General features: G+C 52.0%; 1 protein-coding gene across 3 annotated transcripts in view; it reads right to left on the bottom strand.

Moving 5' to 3' along the window:
* PDE9A (phosphodiesterase 9A) overlaps window positions 1-23,056 on the bottom strand; it is a 90,278-nt gene that overhangs the window by 40,305 nt on the left and 26,917 nt on the right. For 2 of the 3 annotated variants that reach the window (XM_045501272.1, XM_045501273.1), the window contains exons 2-4: window positions 21,122-21,192; window positions 19,424-19,501; window positions 15,230-15,273 (exon numbers count right to left, since the gene is read on the bottom strand). In XM_045501272.1, the coding sequence (XP_045357228.1) occupies window positions 15,230-15,273; window positions 19,424-19,501; window positions 21,122-21,192 (193 nt within the window). Of the gene's footprint in view, window positions 1-15,149; window positions 15,170-15,229; window positions 15,274-19,423; window positions 19,502-21,121; window positions 21,193-23,056 lie in introns of those variants that run through there. The other variant, XM_045501274.1, reaches the window with a different exon arrangement.

The following is a 23,056-nucleotide window of genomic DNA, read 5'->3' on the forward strand; positions in this document are numbered from 1 at the left end:
TGAAGAGCAGCAAAGAAAAGACATTAAAAAAAACACCCAGAGCCAACCACTTGAGGGATAATAGCAAATTTCTAACATACGTGCAATTAGAATCTCTCAAGGAAAAGTGAGATAGAATGCCATGTAGAATGCATTCCAAGAAATAAAACTGAACATTTCACAAATTTGGAGAAAACCCGAGTTTACAGACCATGGATACTCAATAAATACCAGGTAGGACAAACAAACAAACAAAAATACCAGGGCCGGGTGCATCATAATCAAACTGCCGCAATCCAAAGATGAAGGAAAAATACCTTGAAAGTAGCCAGAAAAAAAAGGACACGTTCTTTGCAGGGGAATAATGATAAAGGGAAAGCTGATTTCTCGTCAGAAACGACGAAGGCAGAAAAAAAGGATCCAACATCTTTAAACTTCCCTCAAAATACAAGACCAAAACCAAACCACGCATGCAGAATTTATACCCTGAGAAACCATCTTTCAACAGGAAGGCAAAACAGAAATATGTTTGGATAAGTAAAAGCTGACAGAGTCAGTCACTAGCAGTTCTGCACTGCAAGAAACGTTAAAAGAAAAAAGAAATTCTTCAGGCTGAAGGCCTAAAACACCAGTTAGAAGTTGGAATCTACAGGGGTAAATACAAGCACCCGAAATGACATACATGTAGGTAACCATAAAAAATTATCTTTAGGGGCGACTGGCTGGCTCAGTTAGAAGAGTGTGCAATTCTTTTATTTTTATTTTTATTTTTATTTTTTCAACGTTTATTTATTTTTGGGACAGAGAGAGACAGAGCATGAACGGGGGAGGGGCAGAGAGAGAGGGAGACACAGAATCGGAAACAGGCTCCAGGCTCTGAGCCTTCAGCCCAGAGCCTGACGCGGGGCTCGAACCCACGGACCGCGAGATCGTGACCTGGCTGAAGTCAGACGCTTAACCGACTGCGCCACCCAGGCGCCCCAAGAGTGTGCAATTCTTTACATTATTTTATTTTTGAAAGAGAGACAGAGTGTGAGTGGGGGAGGGGCAGAAAGAGAGGGAGACATAGAATCCGAAACAGGCTCCAGGCTCTGAGCTGTCAGCACAGAGCCCGGCGCGGGGCTCAAACTCACAAACCACGAGATCATGACCTGAGATGAAGTTGGACGCTTAACCGATTGAGCCACATGGTGCCCCCACCCCAATTTTTTTTAATGTTTACTTATTTTTGAGAGACAGAGAGAAAGAGAGAGACAGAGTGTAAGCAGGGCAGGGGCAGAGAGAGAGGGAGACACAGAATCTGAAGCAGGCTCCAGGCTCTGAGCTGTCAGCACAGAGCCTGACATGGGACTTGAACTCATGAGCTGTGAGATCATGACCTGAGCTCAAGTCAGACGCTTAACTGACTGAGCCACCCAGGTGCCCTTCTCAACATGTTTTATAAGGCCATTATAACCATATATAAACATAACAAAGCCATTACAAGAAAAAAGTTACAAACCTATATCCCATTTGAACGTTAACACAAAAATCCTTAACAATTATTAATATTATTAGGAAATCAAATTTAGCAATATGTAAAAGAGAATACATGTTACATCAGGGTAGAGATCCTGTATACCTTTTAAAAAAACTCATTCCTAAGTATTTTTCAAGGAATACAAGTGCAGCAATCATGGAAAAACAAAGTTGTTTTAACGTTTAAAAATCAGTCAACATAATTCGCTATCTGAACAGAATAAAGGAGAAAAATCATATAATCATCCACTAGATGAAGAAAGAGTATGTGACAAAATCTAATACCTGTTTATGATAAAAAAAAAAAAAAACATTAGAAACCCAGGAATAAAAAGATTGCCGCAACCCATCTCAACAGATGCAAATATAACACCTGATGCAGTTTACCAAGAATTTTGTCAAAGAACATTTGATGGAAAATGTTTATGAGCACCTAGGGGAAGAAGACGTGTTCAACCCCATAAAAGGCATTTACAACACACCTGTGGCTCATGTCACACTTGGTGGAGAGAGTGAATGCATTTCTCCTAAGGCTGGGATAAAGGAAGGGTGCCTGCCCTCATTTTTACTTAATTGTATCAGAGTTTCAACCAGGGCCACAAGACAAGTGAAAGAGATAGAAAACAAACAGAGGTCAAAGTGTCTCTATTATCAGAAGATATGATTGTTTTTATGGAAAATCCTAGGAATCTAGAAAATAACTACCTGAGCTAAGAAATGAATTAAGCAACGTCAGAAGATACTAGGTCAATATATGAAAATCTGCTGTATTTTTAGAATAATGAGCAGAAAACAAATGGAAAATTAAATTCAGGTCCCCTTGGCAATTACACTGGAAAACAGAAAATGCCACGGAATAGGTTTAACAAAAGAAATGCAGGACTTTCATCTTGAAAGCTAAAAAACTTTGCTGAGGCAAGTTAAGGAAAACCTGAGTAAGTGGAGGGTGTACCATGTTCACGGGTTAGAAGACTCAGTATTGGTAAGATGTTAGCTTTCCCAAACTAACCTCTGTGTTGAATGCAATCTCAATCAAAGTCATAGATTGCTTTTTAAAAAAGAAACTGACATGTTGATTCTTAATTCTGAAATTTGTAGGGAAAAGAAAAAGGCCCATATAACCAAAATAACTGTAAAAGAAACACAAATGTGGAAGGCTCCCTGGTTTCAAGCCCTAGCAGTTAAACCAGTGTGTTATTGGTGTCTAGATAGACATACAGGTGGGTGAAACAGAACAGAAAGACTACAAAGAGGCCCATGCATGGAGACAAATAATTTTCTAGAAAAGTGTCTAAGTGATTCAATGGAAACAGGGAAGTCTTTTTAACAAGTGGTGCTATGATGACTGAATATACATACAGGGAAAAAAAAAAAAAAAAAGGTCGATCCCTACCTCACACCACACACAAAATTAATTTAAATTGGATCACAGATTGGGGCTCCTGAGTGGCTCAGTCGGTGAAGTGTCTGACTTTGGCTCAGGTCATGATATCACGGTTCGTGGGTTGGAGCCCCGCGTCGGGCTCTGTGCTGACAGCTCAGAGCCTGCAACTGGCTTCAGATTCTGTCTCCAGCTCTCTATGCCCCTCCCCTGCTTGTGCTCTGTCTCTCTGTCTCTAAAATAAATAAACATTAAAAAAATTTTTAATGGATCATAGACCAAAATATAATAGCTATCACTCTCAAATCTCCTAAAAATTTATCTTATCTCTTCTATCTGGGGGTAGGAGAAAGTTTCGTAGGGAAGACACAGAAAATACAATATATGCAAGAAAAACTTGTTAAATTAGGCTTTATCAGGTTAAAAATTTCTGCTCATCAAATGCCCTCATTAAGAAAATTAAAAAGGCAAGTCATGAAGTGGGAAAAAATATTTGCCATACATATATCTGACAGATGAATTATATCCAGAATACAGAGAGTTTCCTACAAACCAGTGATAAAAAAAACAAAAACAAAAAGACACACGCTTGTTTACAAAATGAGCAAAACACATAGAACAGACACTTCACAAAGTAAGATGTTCAAACAGCCAATAAGCATGAAAAAACATGCTCAACAATCATTAAGTCATCTGAGAAATGTGAATTAAGACCATGATGAAAGGCGCCTGGGTGGCTCAGTCAGTTAAGTGTCCGACTTTGGCTCAGATCAAGATCTTGAGGTTCGTGGCTTTGAGCTCCGTGTCGGGCTCTGTGCTGACCGCTCAGAGCCTGGAGCCTGTTTTGGATTCTGTCTCCTCCTCTCTCTCTGCCCCTTCCTGACTCTCTCTCTCAAAAATAAATAAACATTAAAAAAAAATTAAAACCAAAAAGACCATGATGAAATATGATTTTATACCTACTTGATGTCTAAAAAGTTAAAAGCTGAGACGTTGTGTTGGGTTGTACGTGGAACTCCCAGCTCACCTACACACGGGTGGCGGGATGTAATGCAGCACGACCACTGGGGCAAACAGTTGGCCAGTTTCTTATAAAGCCAAGCATCCATTTACCATATGAACCAGCGACATCGCTCATGGGTTACGGCCCAAGATAACGGACAGAGATGCCCACGGTAAGATCTGTATGATTTTTACAGCGGTGCATGCTGAAATCACCCAGCGTCCCTCAACAGGAGAGCCAGCGGCAGGGAACTCACAGTGGAACACTACTCCGCAACATGGAAGTTAATAAACTACACACACGCGTCTTAAAAACATGACACCGACAGAGTCCCCCATACGGAACAGCATCTACGGAATGACTGCGCTCCTGAGAAACTCCGGACCAGGACCACGTGGTCTGTGCTGATGGAAGTCAGAACAGCGGTCTCCTAAGTGGGCACTGACTTGAAAGCAGGCACGGGGGACTTTTCAGGGTGACAGAACTGCTCTTCATCTCGGTGGGATGGGGGTTACACGCGTGGGTCCTGTCATCGAGCTCATCAAACTGTGCGCTTCGGGGGTGCGCGTGTCTCAGCCGCACGGGATGCGGGTGTATGTGGCTCTGCCAGGTCCTCACGCGTGCCCAGAGGCAGACAGCGCTCAGAGCGGCGGCCTCCCTGGGGTCCTCAAGGTAATGTTTGGACCCCGCCATTTCTGCGTCACCAAATTCTGGGGGCAGGACACAGGTCCCCAAGGCCCCGAATGACTGTGTGATGCCCGCGCGTCTGGCAGTGACGTGCTAGGTGCCACTGCCTTTGCTGGTGGGACCGGGTCGTGCAATCCCGTGAGGACCCCGCGGGAGTGGGGTAAGCCCCTTGGAGGCGGCAGGGCAGCAGGGCTGGTTTTCACTACCACGCTGTATCCTTTGTGTCTCAGGAGTGGCGCACGTCAGGGTGACCGAGGCCGTGATCGGGAGGCTCTTCAGGCGGAAGCGGAGCTAAGGATGGAAAACACTACGAAGAGCGTTATTGTCTCATCAGCAACGCTGTGCTTATCTCCAGGCATGCACCAGCCTCGCGAGGGACAGCAGCCAGCAGCGCGTGCCGTTTTCGACCCCAGGGCCGTTCCTGTCCTAGGAAACATCAGCAGTGCCAGAGAGGCGTGACTGCAGCCCCTGGGTCGTTACCGACGACAGCTACCGTTTACTGAGCACCTACCACATGCCAGGCGCCGGGCTAAACACTGTGCATGAATTCTGTCATCTGTCCTCCCAAGAACCCACGGGGTGGGTTCCCTGTTCTGCAGGGAAACTGAGGCGCCGTGTGGTAGGAAACCATCCTGAGGCCATTTCACCCGACTGACAAGGGACTGGGGACAGCTCTCAGGTTGGTGCCTGGAAGCCGACCCACAGACAGGGAGATGGGTGCAGCAGGGACCCCAGCAAGCCCTGGAGGGCATGTGGGACCGAGGCAAGGGACAGAAGAGAGTGCGTGGAGGGCAAGTCAGCACAGGCCTGTCACGGGGTCCCCTGGGCAACCGTGACGGCCACCTCAGAGGGTCTCCCAGCACCGGCAAGGGCGCCGAGGTGCATTTGTCCCTTGGCCCCCTCTCGAGGCGGGGACTGCTCCCGGGGCGGCAAGCCCTCCCCACTTCTGGTGGGCCCTGTGCACGGGAGGTCCACAGGCAGGCCAGGAGCTTGGGTGGGAGGATGCCGTGCGTGCCCGTGGCACCAGCGGCCTCCGCTCTGCGCTGCTGGGCACCGGCTGGACTTTGAAAAAATGTTAGTATTTTATTTGACCCAATATATCGCATCTCAACGTGCATCCCACGAAAACCTGCACACCCACGTTCCCGGCAGCATCACTCGCAACAGCCCTAAGCGGAACCCACCCCAATGCCGTCAGCTGATGAAAAAACGCGGCCCAACGTCTTGCGAGGACGTGGCTCCTCCGGGAACTGGAGCAGAGTACGACACCGAGGAGCCCGACGACGCTGCTCAGGGGAAGACGCCAGACGCACAAGGCCACGCACTCCATCACAGGAGGCATCCTGAACAGGCATCTCCATAGCAACGGTGGTTGCCAGGGACCGGGCGGAGGCGGGGGGTGGGATGAAGTCAATGGGCGTAACTGCCAATAGGTACAGTTTTTTGCGGGGTGACGGAAATGTTCTGGATCTAGACAGTGGTGGTGGTTGCACAAAAAAAAAAAAAAAAAAAAATGAATGTACTAGAAACCATGGAATCTGTCACGTGAAAACGGCGCATTCCACGTTGGTGATTTCTATCTCACAAGGAAAACGTGCAATCAGAGAACGAGTAGTGAGGTGTTGCACGTTCTTTTATCCGTACGGAGTCTTCGGAATCCAGTGTGAGTTCCGCATTTGGACCGCGGTGACCTTGCATACACTTGGTCCCCTCCTGGAAGAACAGCTCCGGGGTCCGTCACCGCAGTGCTCTGTGGTGTTGGGATTTCAGCAAGCCACCACTCAGCCAGGGTGAGTCCCAGGCACTGTGACTCCTGTTTCCTAAGCGGTGGCGAGCAAGTTTGGGGCGCTGGGTGTCTTGGAGAGACCCGAGCAGGCAAGCACACGTGGGGACATCCAGACGGGCCCTTCTGGCAGGGACTCCCTGAATCTCGCACTAAACTGGGGAGGGAAAAGGGCAGGAGAACGCCCCGTGGACAGGGCTGCGTGTGGCCTGCTGGAATTCTGGGCAACGTTCAAGGCACGGCCAGCACCTGTCACGCCCCCCAGCGACCTGTCACCTGTGACTTGCAAAACCACAGGCAGGCTCCGTGGGGGTGCTTCTGATGTGTCTTCACGGCTCACTTTCTCTGTCTGTCCTTGGGAACAAGGACAAGGAAGCTCTTGGAAGCCAGAAGGCCTGGAGTCACCCCTGATCTCTGCCCAGGGGGACAGAAATGAAAGCCAGCCTCAGGGGCAGCCCCCACGGGGCCCCCCCACCAGCCCGCCGGAGGAGGGGCCAGCAGAGGTGCAGCCGGGCGGTGCGATGTGTCCCGGTCCTAGGGATGGGCAGGGAACGGGGGGACCTGCTGTCAGTCCTGAAGTTCAAGATGCTCCCCTGGAGAAGCGTGGCTCTCAACACGTAGCTGCCGCCGCCCTGAGAGACCAGGGCTCCCCCAGGACCAGGTAGGAGCGTTGACTGAAATGTGGGGCCAGCGGGAAGGACAGCGACCCCCAGGAAAGGCCAGGCCAGGGGCCTCAGCAGCTGCATGGAAGTCTGGACCCCAGGCTCCTACTTCCTTTCCTGACCTTTTTCCTGCCATTGTGACTGTGGCCTGTTGATTCACGGGCAGCTGGGGCTCCTTCCCGCCACACTCAGGGCGGCAAGGCCGGGGCTGACGACTGACCCTGGGAGAGGCTGAGAGGCTCTGGAAGCAAGGCCGGGCTGGGCGCCGATGCGTGGGCGAAGGAGGGGCATTTCCTGCCGAGAGCCGAGAGTTCCCATTTGCAGAAAAAGCTCCAGACGGAAAGACACAGCGCCATTCCCTGACCTGTCTCAGGAAGGCTCGGACCACGGGGGTCTACCTGATACCAACTCTTTTCCCAGAGGAAAACCCCGGGATACTGTGCATTTGTAGACAAGGGGTCCTCGTGCACCAGGGTGTGAGCCTGCCCATCAGTGTGCAGACGGCGAGCGCGGACCGCCCCGTGCGGGTGTTCACGGTGCTGGGGGATGCGCACGTTTGGAGGACACCCGCTCGCCGTCACTGCAGAGAACACATGCCTTTGTGCCAGCTCCCGCGGGAGGCTGAGTGAGTCCCCACACCGTCAGGTGCACTCCACCTTTTGCTAAGTTCTTTCCCTTAAGGAGCACAGACCCACCTCCACGGGTCCAAGTTGGGCCCGAAGTTACACAAAAATCCCTCCTTATTCTTCCTCCAACGACAATCTTGTAAATACCTGGGCACGCCTGCCACGCCCCCCAGGCTTCCTTCCCGAAGCTCATTCCTGTCCAGGCGGCCGCGCACTCGGCCTGTTTTTTGCTTCGTTATTCCTCAAAGACTTCATTATTCTGGCTCCTCCACTCTGGATGGTGACAAGCGGCCAGCGTCCTTCTTCCGATGGAATCTTGTGCTGGAGTGTGGCGTCCCGGGGCCCCATCCTGGGTCCCTCGTGCTAGCTCCCTGCCTCCCTGGTGAGCTCACAGAGCCCGGGTTGCAAACACTGCCAGCACCATCACTGGCAGGGCCACGGCACATCCCCAGCGAGGGCTGGGGGACGGGGGAGCCGCAGGCTCTAGTCACATCTACTCAACACTGGTGCCCACAGCCACACTGCGCGGAGATGTCCCAATGTGAGCCGCCTTCTCCTCCCGTGTGCCAGATGCCCTCAGCCTGTTCCCACGTGGGGGGTGCCGTTCCATCCCCTCAGCGACTCTGGAGGCTCCTCTGACTCCTCTTTGATGTCCCATGTCCACTCAGTCAAGAAATAAGCAAGGCTCTTCCCTCAGAACACGCCAGAATCTGGGGCGCCTGGGGGGTTCGGTTGGTTAAGCGTCTGACGTCGGCTCAGGTCATGATCTCGCGGTCCGTGACTTCAAGCCCCCCGTCGGGCTCTGTGCTGACGGCTCGCAGCTGGGAGCCTGCTTCGGATTCTGTGTCTCCCTCTCTCTCTGCCCCTCCCTTGTTCACAACTCTCTTTCTCTCTCTCAAAAATAAACATTAATAATAAAAAAAAGGAGAACATGCCAGAATCTGGCCACTCCTCACCACCCCCGCTGCCTCCATGCTCCTCTCTGCCTACGGGAATTACAGCCTCCTGATGGGCCTTCAAAGTCCACATGATGAGCCCCTGACACCCCCAACCTTATCTCCAGGAGTTCAAGGGACACCCTGGAGGCATCACGCCTTAGCAGTAAGACTGAACTATCCCTGGGTCCTGGTCCACTACAACCCTCCTGGCAAAGCCTAAAGGCAGATCTCAAAGGCATCAAACTGAATTGTAAGTAACTGAACTGCCTGCCAGGACAGAACCCACACTCTTTAATGGGAGAAAACAAAATCCAGATGATCAACAATATAGCAAAAAAAAAAAAAAAAAAAAAAAAAAAAAAATGCAAATGTGGATTTATACAAAGAAATATAATTGACTGTTGAAAGCAAAAAATGAGTAACAGTGGATTATGGGCCTAAAAACATATGTAGCACACAAGTAAAATGTATGACATAGAGCACAGGGTGGGGGCACACACAAGCACGCGGCTCTGAGACCCCACTCCTTCAAGAAGTGGCAGGACACAATTTAAAGGAAGACTGCGATTCGTTGGTGATACCGATTGTGAAACCAAGGGCAGCCAAGAAGAGACAAGGAAGTACAGTTTAGAGGCCAAGAGTGGAGAAAAGATGGTCAGTATCCAGAAGACATAGAAAAAGAGAGAACAAATTAAAAAAATAATGAATGAGGTACCCTGCTGTATCTATGATTACTTTTAATGTAAATGGTTTCACGGCTCCAGTTGAAAGGCGGAAATTGCCAAGATTGATAAATGTTGCCAATAAGAAACCTGCTTCAAATACAGAGGCACAGACACAGTAAAATAAAAAGATGGAAAGGGTATACTATGTGAGCAGTAAAGCCTAAGGAAGCTGGGGTGGCTGCATTAATATGAGACAAGGAGGACATTCAAAGAATAGTACCAAGGACAAAGGCCACATTTTTGGAAGGATAAAGGGATCGATCCATCAAGAGTATAGAACAATCCTAAACAAGTACGCACCCAATAACAGGAAGGGAAACGCATGAAGCAAACCTGACAGACTGAGAAAAGCAATGGATACATCTACAAGGCATTTGTATATTTCAATGCCCTGCTTTCAGCAATTGATGGAACAAGTAGGCAGAAAATGAAGGCGGAGGAAACTTGAACTACCCTATCAACTCACTCGACCTAACTGATATTGGTGGCATATTCCGCTCAGTAACAGCAAGGTTCACATGCTCCTCAGGTGTATACAGAACAATCACCAAGCCACACCACGCATTCCAATACATTAGAAAAGACAGAAGCCATCCAGGGTCCACTTAAAAACAATTTTTTTAAATGTTTATTTATTTTTGAGAGACACAGACAGAGTGTGAGCGGGGCAGGGGCAGAGAGAGAAAGACACAGAATCTGAAGAGGCTCCAGGCTCTGAGCTGTCAGCACAGAGCCCAATGCGGGGCTCGAACTCACAAGCTGTGAGATCATGACCTGAGCCGAGGTCGGACGCTTAACCGAGGCGCCCCACGGGTCCACTTTTAACTGCAGTGGAATGAACTGAGACATCAATAACAGAAAGGTAACTGGAAAATAACACAACCATCTGCAAATTAAACAACACGCTTCTAAATAACAAATAGATCCAAGCAGGAACCCCAAGGTAAATTAGAAAATATTGTGAGCTGAATAAAAATGAAAACGCAACGCATCGACATCTATGAGATACCGCTAAATTATAGTTAGAGGGCTACCGTTAGCTTCGAATTATTACAGAAAAAAGAGAAAGATCTAAAATTAACGATCTAAGCTTCCGCCTTCAGAAGCTGGTAAAAGAGGAGCAAACTAGATGCGGAGTTAGGAAGGAAAGGAAGGAAATCAAAAGGATGAGAGGAGAAATCAGTGAAAGAGGAACCAAACAATGGAGAAAACCAATGAAGCTCAAAGCTGGCTCTTAGAAAAAAGAAATCAAGAAAATGTATAAATCAGACTGACTCGAGAACGGAGAAGGTCTACCTTCCGGGTATCTCGGATGGAAAAGCAGAGTTCACGCCAATGCCATGGACATAAAGGGGACGACCAGCACTTCCCAGACTCCATCCTGCCAACAAATTCTTAGATGAAATCTTTGCTCGAATGGGTACCACTTCCTGAAGTTCACTCCAAGTGCACAGAAAACCTGGGCATACTTGTCTCTTAAAGACACCGGATTCATAATTTAAAACCTTCCAACAAAGAAACTCGAAGCACAGAGGATTCCCTGGTGAATTCTAGGACACATTTAAGGCAGAAATAGTGCCATCCCTGTACAAACTTCCAGAAAGCAGGAGGGTGGAGCACCTCCCCACTTCCCACGAGGCCGGCATCACCCTAATGCGAAAACCAGATGAACATACCGTACGAAAGTAAAACTATGGAATCCTTGCTGATACAGATAACAAAAACCTTTCACAAAACGTATTTAAATTGAATCCAAACCAAAAAGATAGTAGACCGTGGCCAAATGGAGTTTACACTAGGAATTCAAGGTTAAAGTTTTACAATCAATCAGTACGTCCACCAGTAACAGAACAGAGGAGTAAAAAGCATGATCATCTCAATAGAGGCGGAAAAAGTATTTGACAAAATCCAACACTAATTTATGATCAAAACTCTCAACCAATTAGGAATCAAGGGGGAAAAAACCCACAAAACCCTCAACCCGAGAAAAGGCATCTACAGAAAAACCCTACAGCTGACATCATAACCGACGGTGAAAAGCTTCACTTTGTCTCTAAGATGAGAACAGAGCAAGAGTATGCATTCTCACACCATGTGCTTCTCTCATATTAGATATCCCAGCAGGAGCAGCAAGGCAAGAAAGAGAAGTAAGAGAGACAAAAGACATCCAGGTCTGAAAGGAAGAAGCAATTCTCTATCTGCAGATGTAGACAATCATAGGAAATCGACAAAAAGGTACTAAATCTACTGAATGAGCTTAGCTAAATCAATACACAAAACCAATTATATATATATTTTTTAATTGTTTTTTTTTTAATCTTTATATATTTTTGAGAGGGAGACAGCATGTGAGCAGGGGAGGAGCAGAGAGAGAAGGAGACACAGAATCCAAAGCAGGCTCCAGGCTCTGAGCTGTCAGCGCGGAGCCCGACGCAGGGCTCGAACTCATGAACTGCGAGATCATGACCTGAGCCGAAGTCGGACGCTCAACCGACTGAGCCACCCAGGCGCTCCCGATTATATTTTTTATAAACAAAAAACTGCTGGGAATTGAAATAAAAATCCATTGACAGTAACATTAAAATATTAAATACTTAGTGATAAATTTATCAACACAGATTCAAGAACTTTACATTGACAACTATGTTATTGTGAAACATTAAAAGAAACCCAAATAAATCGAGAGATACCACATTCATGAATCAGAAGACTCAGCAATATAGACAGTAACTCTTTTTAAATTGTTCTGTGTATTTAGTACAATTTCAAAGTCCCACTGAAAGAATTTTTTTTTTTTCGTAGCAACTGACAGACTGATACTAAAATTTATTTGAAAATACAAGGAACCCGGAACAACAAAAGATGTCGTGATAGCTCAATGGGGGGAAAGGACTGTCTTTTCCACAAACGTTCTGGAACAAATGGATATCCATGCAGAAAGAATGAATCTCAGTCCTTTCCCGCCCCGCATGAAGGTGGGCTAGACTGAGCGACATCCTTCCAAAGAGCAGAGTAAGGAAGGGGAAAACAGCAACTCGGCAGTGGGGAGGCCAGGGATTCAAAGGGATATCGTGGGTCCCCTCATTCTTTCCCCAGATCCATACCCTTAGGCTGATCTTGAAGAAAACCTCAGACAAACCCAGCCTGGGGGACGTTCTATAGACTCTCCAAAGTGTCTGAGTCAGATGGCCCTCTCAGAGGGGGCCAATGGAGAAGACCCAAGGGCCACCGTGACACAGACAGGACCGTGGCTTGGATGCTGGACAGAAGACGGACATCCAGAGAAAAACTGGTGAAATCCGAATAAAGTGTGGGGTTGAGTTAATAAAAAAAAAGTCACATTCATTATCAAGTCAAGGGCTCGATTGCTTTTTGTTTTAAAAAAAAAGGAATTTTCCTTCTAGAAAAAGTTAGAACTCCTATTTTATTCTAACATCTACTATCAAGAGAATTGAATTAAGAGTTTTCAAAGAGCTACTGAAGCATTAAAAACATTTACTTTATTTTATTTTATTTATTTATTTTGAGAGAAAGAGTGCAAGTGGGGGAGGGGCAGAGAACGAGGGAGACAGAGAATCCCAAGCAGGCTCGGCATTATCAGCACAGAGCCCAGAGTGGGGCTTGAACTCATGAACTGAGAGATCATGACCTGAGCCGAAACCAAGAGTCAGGCACTTAACGGACTGAACCACCCAGATGCCCCAAGCATTAAAAAAATTTAAAGCAATCAGTGCCCATATGTAAACGCTGTCACTTAAAAATTTTTTTTGAAGATTTTTTTATTTTTGAGAGACAAAGCATGAGCCGGGGAGGGGCAGAGAGAGAGAGGGAGACACAGAATCCGAAGCAGGCTCCAGGCTCCGAGCTGTCAGCACAGAGCCTGACGCGGGGCTTGAACCCACGAACCGTGAGATCATGACCTCAGCCGAAGTCAGATGCTTAACTGACTGAGCCAACCGGGCACCTCTATCAATTTTTCCTTTGATGGATGTGATTTTTGGTGGCAAGTCTGAAAACTCTTCCCCTTAGATCCAGAAGATTTCCTGTTTTTTATTTTTTAAATGCTTATTTATTTTTGAGAGAGAAGGAGAGAGAAAGAGAGAGAATGAGCAAGGGAGGGGCAAAGAGAGAGACACAGAATCCAAAGCAGGCTCCAGGCTCCGAGCTGTCAGCACAGAGCCCAACGCAGGGCTCGAACCCACAAACTGTGAAATCATGACCTGAGCTGAAGCCGGATGCTTAACCAACTGAGCTGCCCAGCACCCAGGTGTCCTGACAACTGTCACCTTAAAGATGAGACAAGGTGCAGACACATAAGTGCCTCATCCCGGCCAGCATGGGATGGGTGGCTTCAAAATTCTATTCTGTGGCCATCAAGCTTATAAAAATCAAAAATAAATTAACTTTACACTTTAAAAAGGAAAATAAACCTCGACTTCTGTCTCAGGCCATACACAAAAGTCACCTTGCAAGGGATCACAGCCCTAAAGGGACAAACTAAAAATACAAAATCTTCGGAAGAGAGAACGGCAGAAAACCTCACAGGTAGGGGACAAACGAGGATTTCTCGGGTAGGGTACCGAAAAGCACAAACCATAAAAAGATCAAAATTGATAATCCGGGCCGAATCAGAATGGAACACTTCTCCTCATTGAAAGATACGGCTAAGAAAACGAAGGAGCGAGTTCCAGGCTGGGAGAAAATATTTATGATACGGGTCTGCCTAAGGGTGTGGGTCTCCAATAAATCAGGGACACTCACTGTTCAATAATAAGGAAAGCAGTCACCTACCACGACGGATCATGAGAGAAGATTTATGACCGGTTAGTAAATACATTCGCCATCATTAGTCACTGGGGAAGCATAAAGTCCAACCACACGCAATATCACACCACACCCATTAGAATGATTAACTGACAACTCCGAGCGCGGCCGGGGACTGCTCACCCCTGGTGGGTGGGAGGGTCAGGCGGTGCCGCCACTTTGGAAAAACCGATGGGCAGGCTGTTCGGCGAACTACTTAACGCTACGACCTAGCGGTCCCGTTCGATCCGAGAGAAATGAAAACGTCCGTCCCCACGAAGGCATCCACCTGAATGCTCATGGCGGCCTTACCCTAAAAGCCCCCAGACTGGGAGTAACCCGCTGTCCTTCAACAGATGGATGGGGAACCACACTGGGGTCCAGCCACCCCAGGGAACACTACCCAGCGATACAAAGGAATGAACCACTGGGGCAGCTGACACACAAGTCTCAAAGCCGTTAGGCCGAGTCAAAAAGCAGGAGGCATCCTATGTAATCTCTTTTATACAAAGCTCTCGAAAAGCTAAATCTACGGGGTCAGAAAGCAGGTGGGTTGCTGACAGAGGCCAGGGGTCATGGGCGGGGGTGGGGGAGCGGTTAACTGGGAAGGGACACAAGGGAACCTTTTCGGGTGACGTAAATGTTCCGCGTCTTGGTTTTGGGAACGGTTACAAGGGGGTATGCATTTTTCAAAGCTCATCAAAATATACACTTAAATGGGAACATTGTATTCTGCATGAATCACACGTAAATACGAGAGAGAAAAGATCCAGAAGGAAATGGGATTTTACCACCGTAACACCACTGACCGCACACGGCGTCCCGGGGGCTGGGGGCTGGGGGCTGGGGACCGCGGACGGCCCACGGTCTGGAGCGCGCAGGCCAGACTCCGCGCCCAGGAAGACAAGGGCGGACTATCACCCAGGGTCTGCTCAGTCCGTGGGGACGGCCTGGGAGGGAGGCCCCCGAGGGGTCGTCAAGGGTGGAGCGTAAGACAGGGCTTCAGATTCTGTAACAGCACAGGGTTTACGTTCAAATGCTTACCTAATATATATTCAATCACAGGGGCAGCCTGGAGCCTTCTTTTTTTTCTCTTAATTTTAAAAATGATAGCAGGGCCTTACCAGACAGCTGCTTGATGGCCACCGGTCTCACTTTGTACGGGGTGCTGCAAGACAGAAGACAGTTCTCTGAGAGAGGCCGTCCGAGGTGCTCCCAGCACGCCTGGTACAGGAGATAAGCGCTCGGGAGAAATTGGAATCCAGGGGATTAGGGTTTTTTTCTGAAATTAGTTTCTCTGGCTGTTCTGAGCTTCCTCGTTCGGAAGAACTCCGAATACTTTAAACACATCATTTAAATGATGAACTTCCTCTCTGATGTTCACGTGTGGTGAACTCAACAAATTTGGTGATCGGGACCACTGACGCTCGGGTGCGGGATCCCGCCGGGAAGGGCTCCTGTGCCCACGTCCGTGCCAGCACCTGACTCGCGCAGGGAAGGCGCTCTGCCCCTGGCCTGGTCCGAGCTCCTGACGGCCACATCTCCCACGTGCACGAGAGCGGGTGGTGTCAGCCGCCCGGGTGAACACGCACGGGCATCTTGGTGACGCCATCCCCGGTCATCACGAGGCCCCGAGGGGATGGACACAGAAGGTTTGCCCCTGACACACCAGGACTTACAGCAAGGGACGGAGGGGAGGGAAAGACGACTGAGCCAACAGAAAATAGTTCAAAAGCACAGGCAATAGCTCATAATAGTTCTTTAAAGAGGAACCTCAAGAGAGAGGCTGTTTGGGTTTTTGGTTTTGTGTTTTGTGTTTTGTTTTTTTAGCAAAATTGCAAAACCTTGTGACAGGCAGGCTGCAAGGACACAGGGAAGCTGGTGAAAAAGCATCACTGGGGGAGTACGGACGGCCACAGCCTTGGGGAAGGAGTCCTGGCAAGACCGGTTAACAGGCCCACGCGTGATCCTTGATCTCGACAGGCCATCACATGACCTTGACTCAGCGCAAGAATTTAGGAACAAACGTACCAGATGAAACCTCACTAGCCCGTGGGGATCTCGTCCCGTGTCCTGTGTTCAGGTCGTTACTCAATAAATTGTTCCCGGAGGGCTCACAGGTCAGGTACAGGTGACAAAGACAAAAATGCTCCTGTCCTCACGGACGTCACGTTCCACGTTCAAATACGCATTAGAGGGCCAGGTGTTCCTGCACTGCTTGAATGGCTAAGCTCTAGAAATTCTCTGGCCCCAGTCAACAGGGGGCTGAGGATGCGCTGAAGGCATCTGCACAATGTCCTGTGGCCAACAGGCCCCGAAGCAGGCCGTGCCGGGAGCACTGCGATGACGCTGTGTTTGGGGCCGAGTGTCCTGGAAGGTGCCCGGGGCTCGGCTGAGGGGCACCTGGAGACAAAGACCAGGCGTCTGTGCATCGCAAAGCCCGGATGAGGGGTAGGACAGTCCAAAGCAGAGGCTGGCTGGGAGCATCTAAAGAGGGCATTAAGGGGAAACGTATTTTGAAGGAAGACTCAGACGACTATGATAGTTGCTTTGAAATGAGCCCAAAAGTATCGGCCTGAGGGCCACCGGGACCCCGCTTCTCATCAGTCGCCAGGTGGCCAGTCACGAGCCCTCGGAATCTGGAGAAGAGACCCTGGAAAGCTGACAATCATAGGAGCGCCAGCACCAGCCCTGTCCCGTGAGATGGCTCCCGAGTCTGAGGCTGGGGAAGCAAGCAGGCGACGAGCGGCTGCGAATGTCTTCAGAAGTGGAAGACGCTGGAAAGACGGCCTGACCACATGCACGGCCTACTTGGCCACTGTTTGCTGGGAAGAAACAAGATTCCAGCACTTTCCCAGAGAGGAAACCCTGTGTCTGGTGGACACGGCTTTCTGGTGAGCACCGACCTGGGGTCAAGGGCAGTTTCTTACGTTTTCCACACTCTATACCAGTGGCTCTCCCCCAGGGCTGTATACTGGAATCACCTGGTGAGACTGAAAAAATCCCTCAAAAATTCACATTTAATGGGCGGGTCCTAGCGGGGTCTGGGCCTCAGGGCCTTTGTGATGCTCTCTGGTGGTTTTGATCGGCGGGAGGGCTGCAAGCCACTGGGTTAGTGGCACTGGACCCCCAGGCAACTAGAGAAGTGGCCTGGAGAGACCTGGGGCAGGCGGGGTCTGGGGGCCGCTGGGATGTGACCTGGGAAGTGGCATCCACCCAGCATCGCCACCACCACCTGGGAGCCGAGAGAACAGCAAATTCTGGGGCCCCAGCCCAGATCCAGAGCGTGAGGACCTGAGGGGTGGGCAGGGAGGGGAGGGAGGACGGGAAGTCTCCTGTGCAGCTGGGTGGGGGGCTGGTGACCTGTGAGCAGAACGGGTAGCTCTGGAAAGAAAATGCCAGAGAGCACAGAAACCCGGGCTTCTTAAGTTCGGCTCCCCTGGTGTTTTGGGCAGTGGGTCTCTGCATGGAAGCCACCCTGAGCATAGTAGGACCATCCTGTGCACAGTAGGACCGTCATGCGCCTAGTAGGACCATCCTGCGTGCAGTGGAACCATCCACACAGTGGGACCGTCCTGCACACAGTGGGATGGGTAGCACCAGCCCTACTCTCCGCCCACCGCCCCAGTTGTGACAGCCACAGTGTCTCCGGACACTGCCCAGTGTCCCCAGGGGAACAACGCCTCCCCTGCCGAGAGCCACTGGCGCAGAATAAAGTACAAAGCAGACATTCGGAAGCCACAAAGTACAGACAGACAAGTTACGGACAAACCGCTGTTGAGGAGAAATGCCGTTTCGCTCAGAGACCAGCTCGTGCTGGTTTGAGTGGAACGCCTCCCCCCCACCCCAAGGTCAGTTTAGTCTGTGGACGTCGGGGGTGACAGGTCGCTCAAGACTCAGCTCCTGAAGCGCGATCTGGCCGAGCGTGTGCCGTGATTTACGGGACTCACGCTGGAGTCTTTGGGGAGCAGGTTCGCGCCGCTCTTTCTGGGGAGCCCGCGGCTGGCAATCGGAGCCCGAGGGTGTGGGGCAGAAGCTCCCGACGGACGGAATTTGGGAAGACCGATGGGCACGGTGGAGGGGAGGCCTGGCGGAGGCAACTGGGTGCGTGGAGAAGGACAGCGCCCACCACGGCTCCCCGAGCCTGAGAGACGGTGTGGCTACGAGGACGGTCGAGGACTTTGTGCCTCCCGGCGGCTTCGTGCGGCTCCTTGCACTGAAGCCTTAAGCTGTGCGGGGGAGGGTCTGCGCCCTGGGCAGGGCCTGGGGGACCTGGCACCCAGCCCGGGGCACCTCTGGGTGCTCAGGTGTGCACACACCTTGGGTGGGGGGATCCTTCTGGGGGCCTCCAGTGAGGGTCTCAGACCACCCCATCACATGGAGCCCAAATGTTTCCAACTGTCACTAAGTACCGTGGGCCCTCCAGCTGCTGGGGCACGAGTGGGGCCCGCCTGGGGCATGCTTTCTCCTTCAGGTTGGGAATGGCCGGCAGGGCTCAGTCATCAGGTGGGACAGCCCAATGGCCGGAGTGACAAATGTCCCTCGGAGCAGATGTTCAGTGGGAAGCAGGAGCGGGAGAGGGGCTGCGGGGGGGGGGGGTCTTGAGGGGCATCCCCCGTGGACCCTGCTTGCCCACCTTGCCCAGCCGCAGACACAGAGCAGAGGCCCCGGGGACTCGGTAGGTGGCTGGGCTGGGGGGGCTGCTCAGGGAGGGGAGGGGCCCCTGCCCAGAGGCCTTGTCCTTCTTCCCGCCATACTGCAGGCTTGGCCGATTTTATGAATGTTCATGTTCGCAAATGTCCCTTTCACTTTCCAGGTCTCCCGCAACCGCTCCTCAGGTCCCCAGGCCCCCCCCCCCCCCCCCCGCCTCCTGTGCACACTGGTCTGGGCAGGCAGCACCGGGCCACCACCAGATCTTGCTCCAGTGTGAATGCAACACCCCTGGGGCTGTGGTCAGGGAACCTTCTGGAGGCAGACAGTGGGGCCGTCAGCACAGGGCCCCGGGACCTGGCTTCACTGCTCCTCGCCTGCCTTCTGTGCCTCAGTTTCCCCATCCGTGGCTCCTCAGAGGACTCTTGTTGAGAGCGAGCCCTCCTGAGCACTGTTGCAAATGTGACTGTCCTGGGGAGGGACTGGTCTGCAAAGGAACAAGCCTCCCTCGCCCCCCCCACCGCCCCTACCCCATCTTTGGCTTAAATTCGGATTTTCCTACAGCAGCAAATTGCAAGGACAACCCAGAGCCCCTCCCGCGCGTGTAGAGAAGCGTCAGAGATGCCCCAAGAACCCCGAGCTGCCGAGGCCGGCCGGCTGCCGCTTACCGTTCTGAATTGGCAGGCATGGTGGGGTCGATGGACACCATGGCGTCATCCGCGGTCAGCAGAGAGATGGTTGTGTTCCTAGAAGACACCGCGTCAGTGTCCCCACGCGCAAAAGGGCAACAGGGGTCCCGGGGCCAGCCCGGCTCCCAGACACGACACTTGCATTTGTAACACACAAGCGGCCGTGCGTAATTCCAAGGGGGGTTGACCTTGTTCTTTCTTAAGTAACTTAAAATAATTCTTGTTAAACTTTATTTTATTTTGAGAGAGAGAGAGAGAGTGAGCACAAGGTGGGGAGAACAGAGAGAATCCCAAGCAGGCTCCACACTGTCTGCGCAGAGCCCAACACGGGGCTCCGTCGCACAAACCGTGAGATCGTGACCTGAGCCAAAATCAAGAGTCAGCTGCTTAACCGACTGAGCCACCCAGGTGCCCCCCATTTTTAAGTAATTTAAAATGGGAATCGGAGGAAGTCTAGGTTACGGAGTCGGGAGATCAAGGACACGGCAGCGAGACAGCAAGGAGCGTTTATGTTGGCCAACGACGAGTTTGGTTTGCTCCCCGACCGCACTGTGGGGGCCCATGTAAGCGGGGCACGCTCTCCTACGAAGCAGTTTCGAGTGGGTGAGCTGAATCTTCCCCCGACCTCTCGCCCCTGGGGTCTCGCCTAAGCCGTGTGGCCTTGACCATGTTATTTAAGCTTCTCTGCCCTTCTGTGGCATGCACGGGGTTGTGGGGGGTGATACCCAGATCCCGGGTTGTTCTCAAGAATTATACACATGTATTGTTCAGCACGATGGTCAGGGAAAGATGCCCGGGACTGTGGGCCAGTTTTGCAGCTACAAACTGCCATTCGTTGTCATTCCAGGCACGTAGTTTCCTCCCCTGTCTGTGAGACGCTCCTGGTGTCCCGTCCCGGCCCTTGACCGGGGCCACAGCTCCGGAGTGAGATGCCACGCCACGGCCACTCCTGACCACTCTTTACAATCAGAAAGTTAGGAGAGAGGGGCGCCGGGGTGGCTCAGCTGGATGAGCGTCCGACTTCGGCTCAGGTCACGATCTCACTGTTCATGAGCCCGAGCCCCACGTTGGGCTCGTTGCTGTCAGACTGTCAGAGCAAAGCCCGCCTCGGATCCTGTGTCCCCCTCTCTCTGCCCTTCTCCCGCTTGCACTCTCCCCCAAAATAAATAAATATTAAAAAAAAAGTCAGGAGAAAGACTGCACTCAAACAGACTATTGATTGGGGGAAATAGCTCTTCTGGAATTGTGATGATTCTGGGAGGGGGTCACTGGCCTTTTCAACTACTCTCAACCCGTCTTCCCAAATGTTGCCCCGTGGCCACCAGACCCCGTCCCGAGATGGAAAAATCTCACCTGTGTTAAAGCCAAAACACAACCACCCTCCCTTGGCCTTTCTTCGAAAGCAAATAAATAAAAGGAAAAAAACCCCTCGGAAGACGGTGGTTTCTGCCTAATTCTGCCCAGCGGTTTCCTCCATGAACACAGGCCGTGGCCCAGGCCTGCGGGGTCTCATTCACGGATCCAAAAGGGCTCCCACGTGTGAACCGAGCCCACCGGGCCCTGGTGCACCTGTGGTCCTCAGCCTTGGCGGCTCACCCTTCCTTCCCAGGCGCCTTCCCCTCAAGGTGCACTGGCCTGGCGAGGCCTGGCCGGCAGTGGGGCGTCCGGATCACTCACCGAGGCAGGCCGGTGGCAATGCAGAACAGATCCATGATGTCACTGGAGTTGCAGTATTTGCTGAAAACCACCTGTAAGACACAAGCCACAGGGAGGTGACGGGCGGGCGGGGCGGGGTGCCGGTTTCCATGGCGACGTCAGGCGCCTCCAGCCCTGCCTCCCGCCCAGCCTGCAGGTTCACCGTAAAAAGAGACAATAGAACTGTGGGCACGGGAATGCCGGAAGAATGTGTTTTCATTCAGCCCATCCACGCGGACCGTGAAAACTTCAGTTTTTCTTTTGTGTCTTGGAAAATGTCGCGAGAGGTAAAGCTCTCACCCGTGGCGCACACCTGCGGGTGACGGTCACCATCGGTGACGTCTGACGCCCAGGCTGACCCCCTCGGTTTCGTGACACGGCACTGCGGGGAGTCTCCAATGACTCCTGGAGACCATGATGGAAAAAAGTTTGTTAAAGGTGATTAACTTAAATAAAAAAAAGGTTGCCCTTGTGGACTTCGGGGGGCTGAGGCTGTAGGACTAAATCCAAGGGGGCATCACCACGGGAAAAGCCAAAGCGAACCGGCCAACCAGCTGTCTCCACAGCAAAACACGTAGCACGCAGGCAGGTGCACAGCGCCCGGGGGGTCCCGCCCCGGGAACGGGGGGGAGGGGGTGGGGAAACACATTTGCATCAGCGTCTTCTGTCCAAGGGGTCCCGCCTGTGAGTCTCTGCTCTGAATCCCTCCCCGGGAGCGGCCGATCTCCGTGGCGGACGGGGTGTGGACAGTCCACGGCAAAGCCCCCGTCTCCACCCACTGGACGTTTTCCTTCCACATTGTCCCTGGCTGACCGCCCCTCCCCTCGTCCCTGCGTGGCGAGAAGCAGCCCTGGGATGGGTGGGCATCTTCCGGTGCCCAGAGCACCACTTTCTCTTCTAAGACCCTCTGAGTCTCTCTTTACAGGACGCAGGGAATACTCTCCCCCGTGCACCTTGCCTTTCTGTGACCAACGCCACTCGCCGTGCGCTGCTGGCCTGGCCACACTGAGGCCCAGCCAGCGCGCCCTCTCCCCACCGGCCTATCTGCACCCGCAGTCACGGCGCTGGTGGCCCGCCCCGCGCTGGTGGCCGCCGCCCTGGCTCAGCCTGGCGACCTGCAGTGGCCCCTGCACTGTCCCCGCTCCTGGTCCTGCCCCAGCTCCCAGCCTTGGGACTCGGACACGGCCGTGCCACTCTCCTGTGCAGCAGGGACTCTGGCTGCCTGTGTGGCCGCGTCCTAGCTGGCTGCGGGGGGGGGGGGGGGAAAGTTCCGGCCTGGGGCCTCGCTGGGGGCCGCCCCCGCTTCGCTCCAGGCCGTGGCGCCCCTCCCCGGGCCCTCCGATCGGTGCCACCCCTGCTTTCTGGATGCCCCTCCCCCCACTGCTGGCTGCATTACGAAGCCTCCCCGCCCCCTGGAGAGGAGCCTCGCCTTTATCTGACGTGTGCCAGGCCCGCATTTTCACGACGGCGCATCCCCAGTGACCCCAGCGCAGGCCCGAGGGCCACAGTCTATGCCTCGGCTTTTCTGGCCGTGCCGTGAGCGGGCAGGGCCGGCAGGGCTGGGTCCTGGCGATTCGCCCACCGGCACAGCACCACTTCTGATGTTCTGATCCTGAACCTCTGTGAGGTTGACTGGGGGCTTTCTTCCAGGCCCCGGTGAAGGGCAGGGGTGCACAAAGGAGGCAGGCGAGGTCGTTCGCAGAGGGGAATGGAGAGTCACTTCTCCCCCCGGCGTGCTGACGAGATGTTCCTCCAAGGGTGTGTTCGGTGGAAGAATGCCGATGTCTGGGCCCCGGCACGAGGATTCTGGGGCAGAGGGTCTGGGCTGGGCCCCGGGAACCGCGGGCTAGGAGCCGGGGGTCTCCCAGCTGCCGTGAGCCCCGCGCGCTCCTCCCTCCCTGCCTGACCACAGCGAGG

The sequence above is a fragment of the Leopardus geoffroyi genome, chromosome C2, assembly GCF_018350155.1.
Source record: "Leopardus geoffroyi isolate Oge1 chromosome C2, O.geoffroyi_Oge1_pat1.0, whole genome shotgun sequence".
Taxonomy (NCBI): Eukaryota; Metazoa; Chordata; class Mammalia; order Carnivora; family Felidae; genus Leopardus; species Leopardus geoffroyi.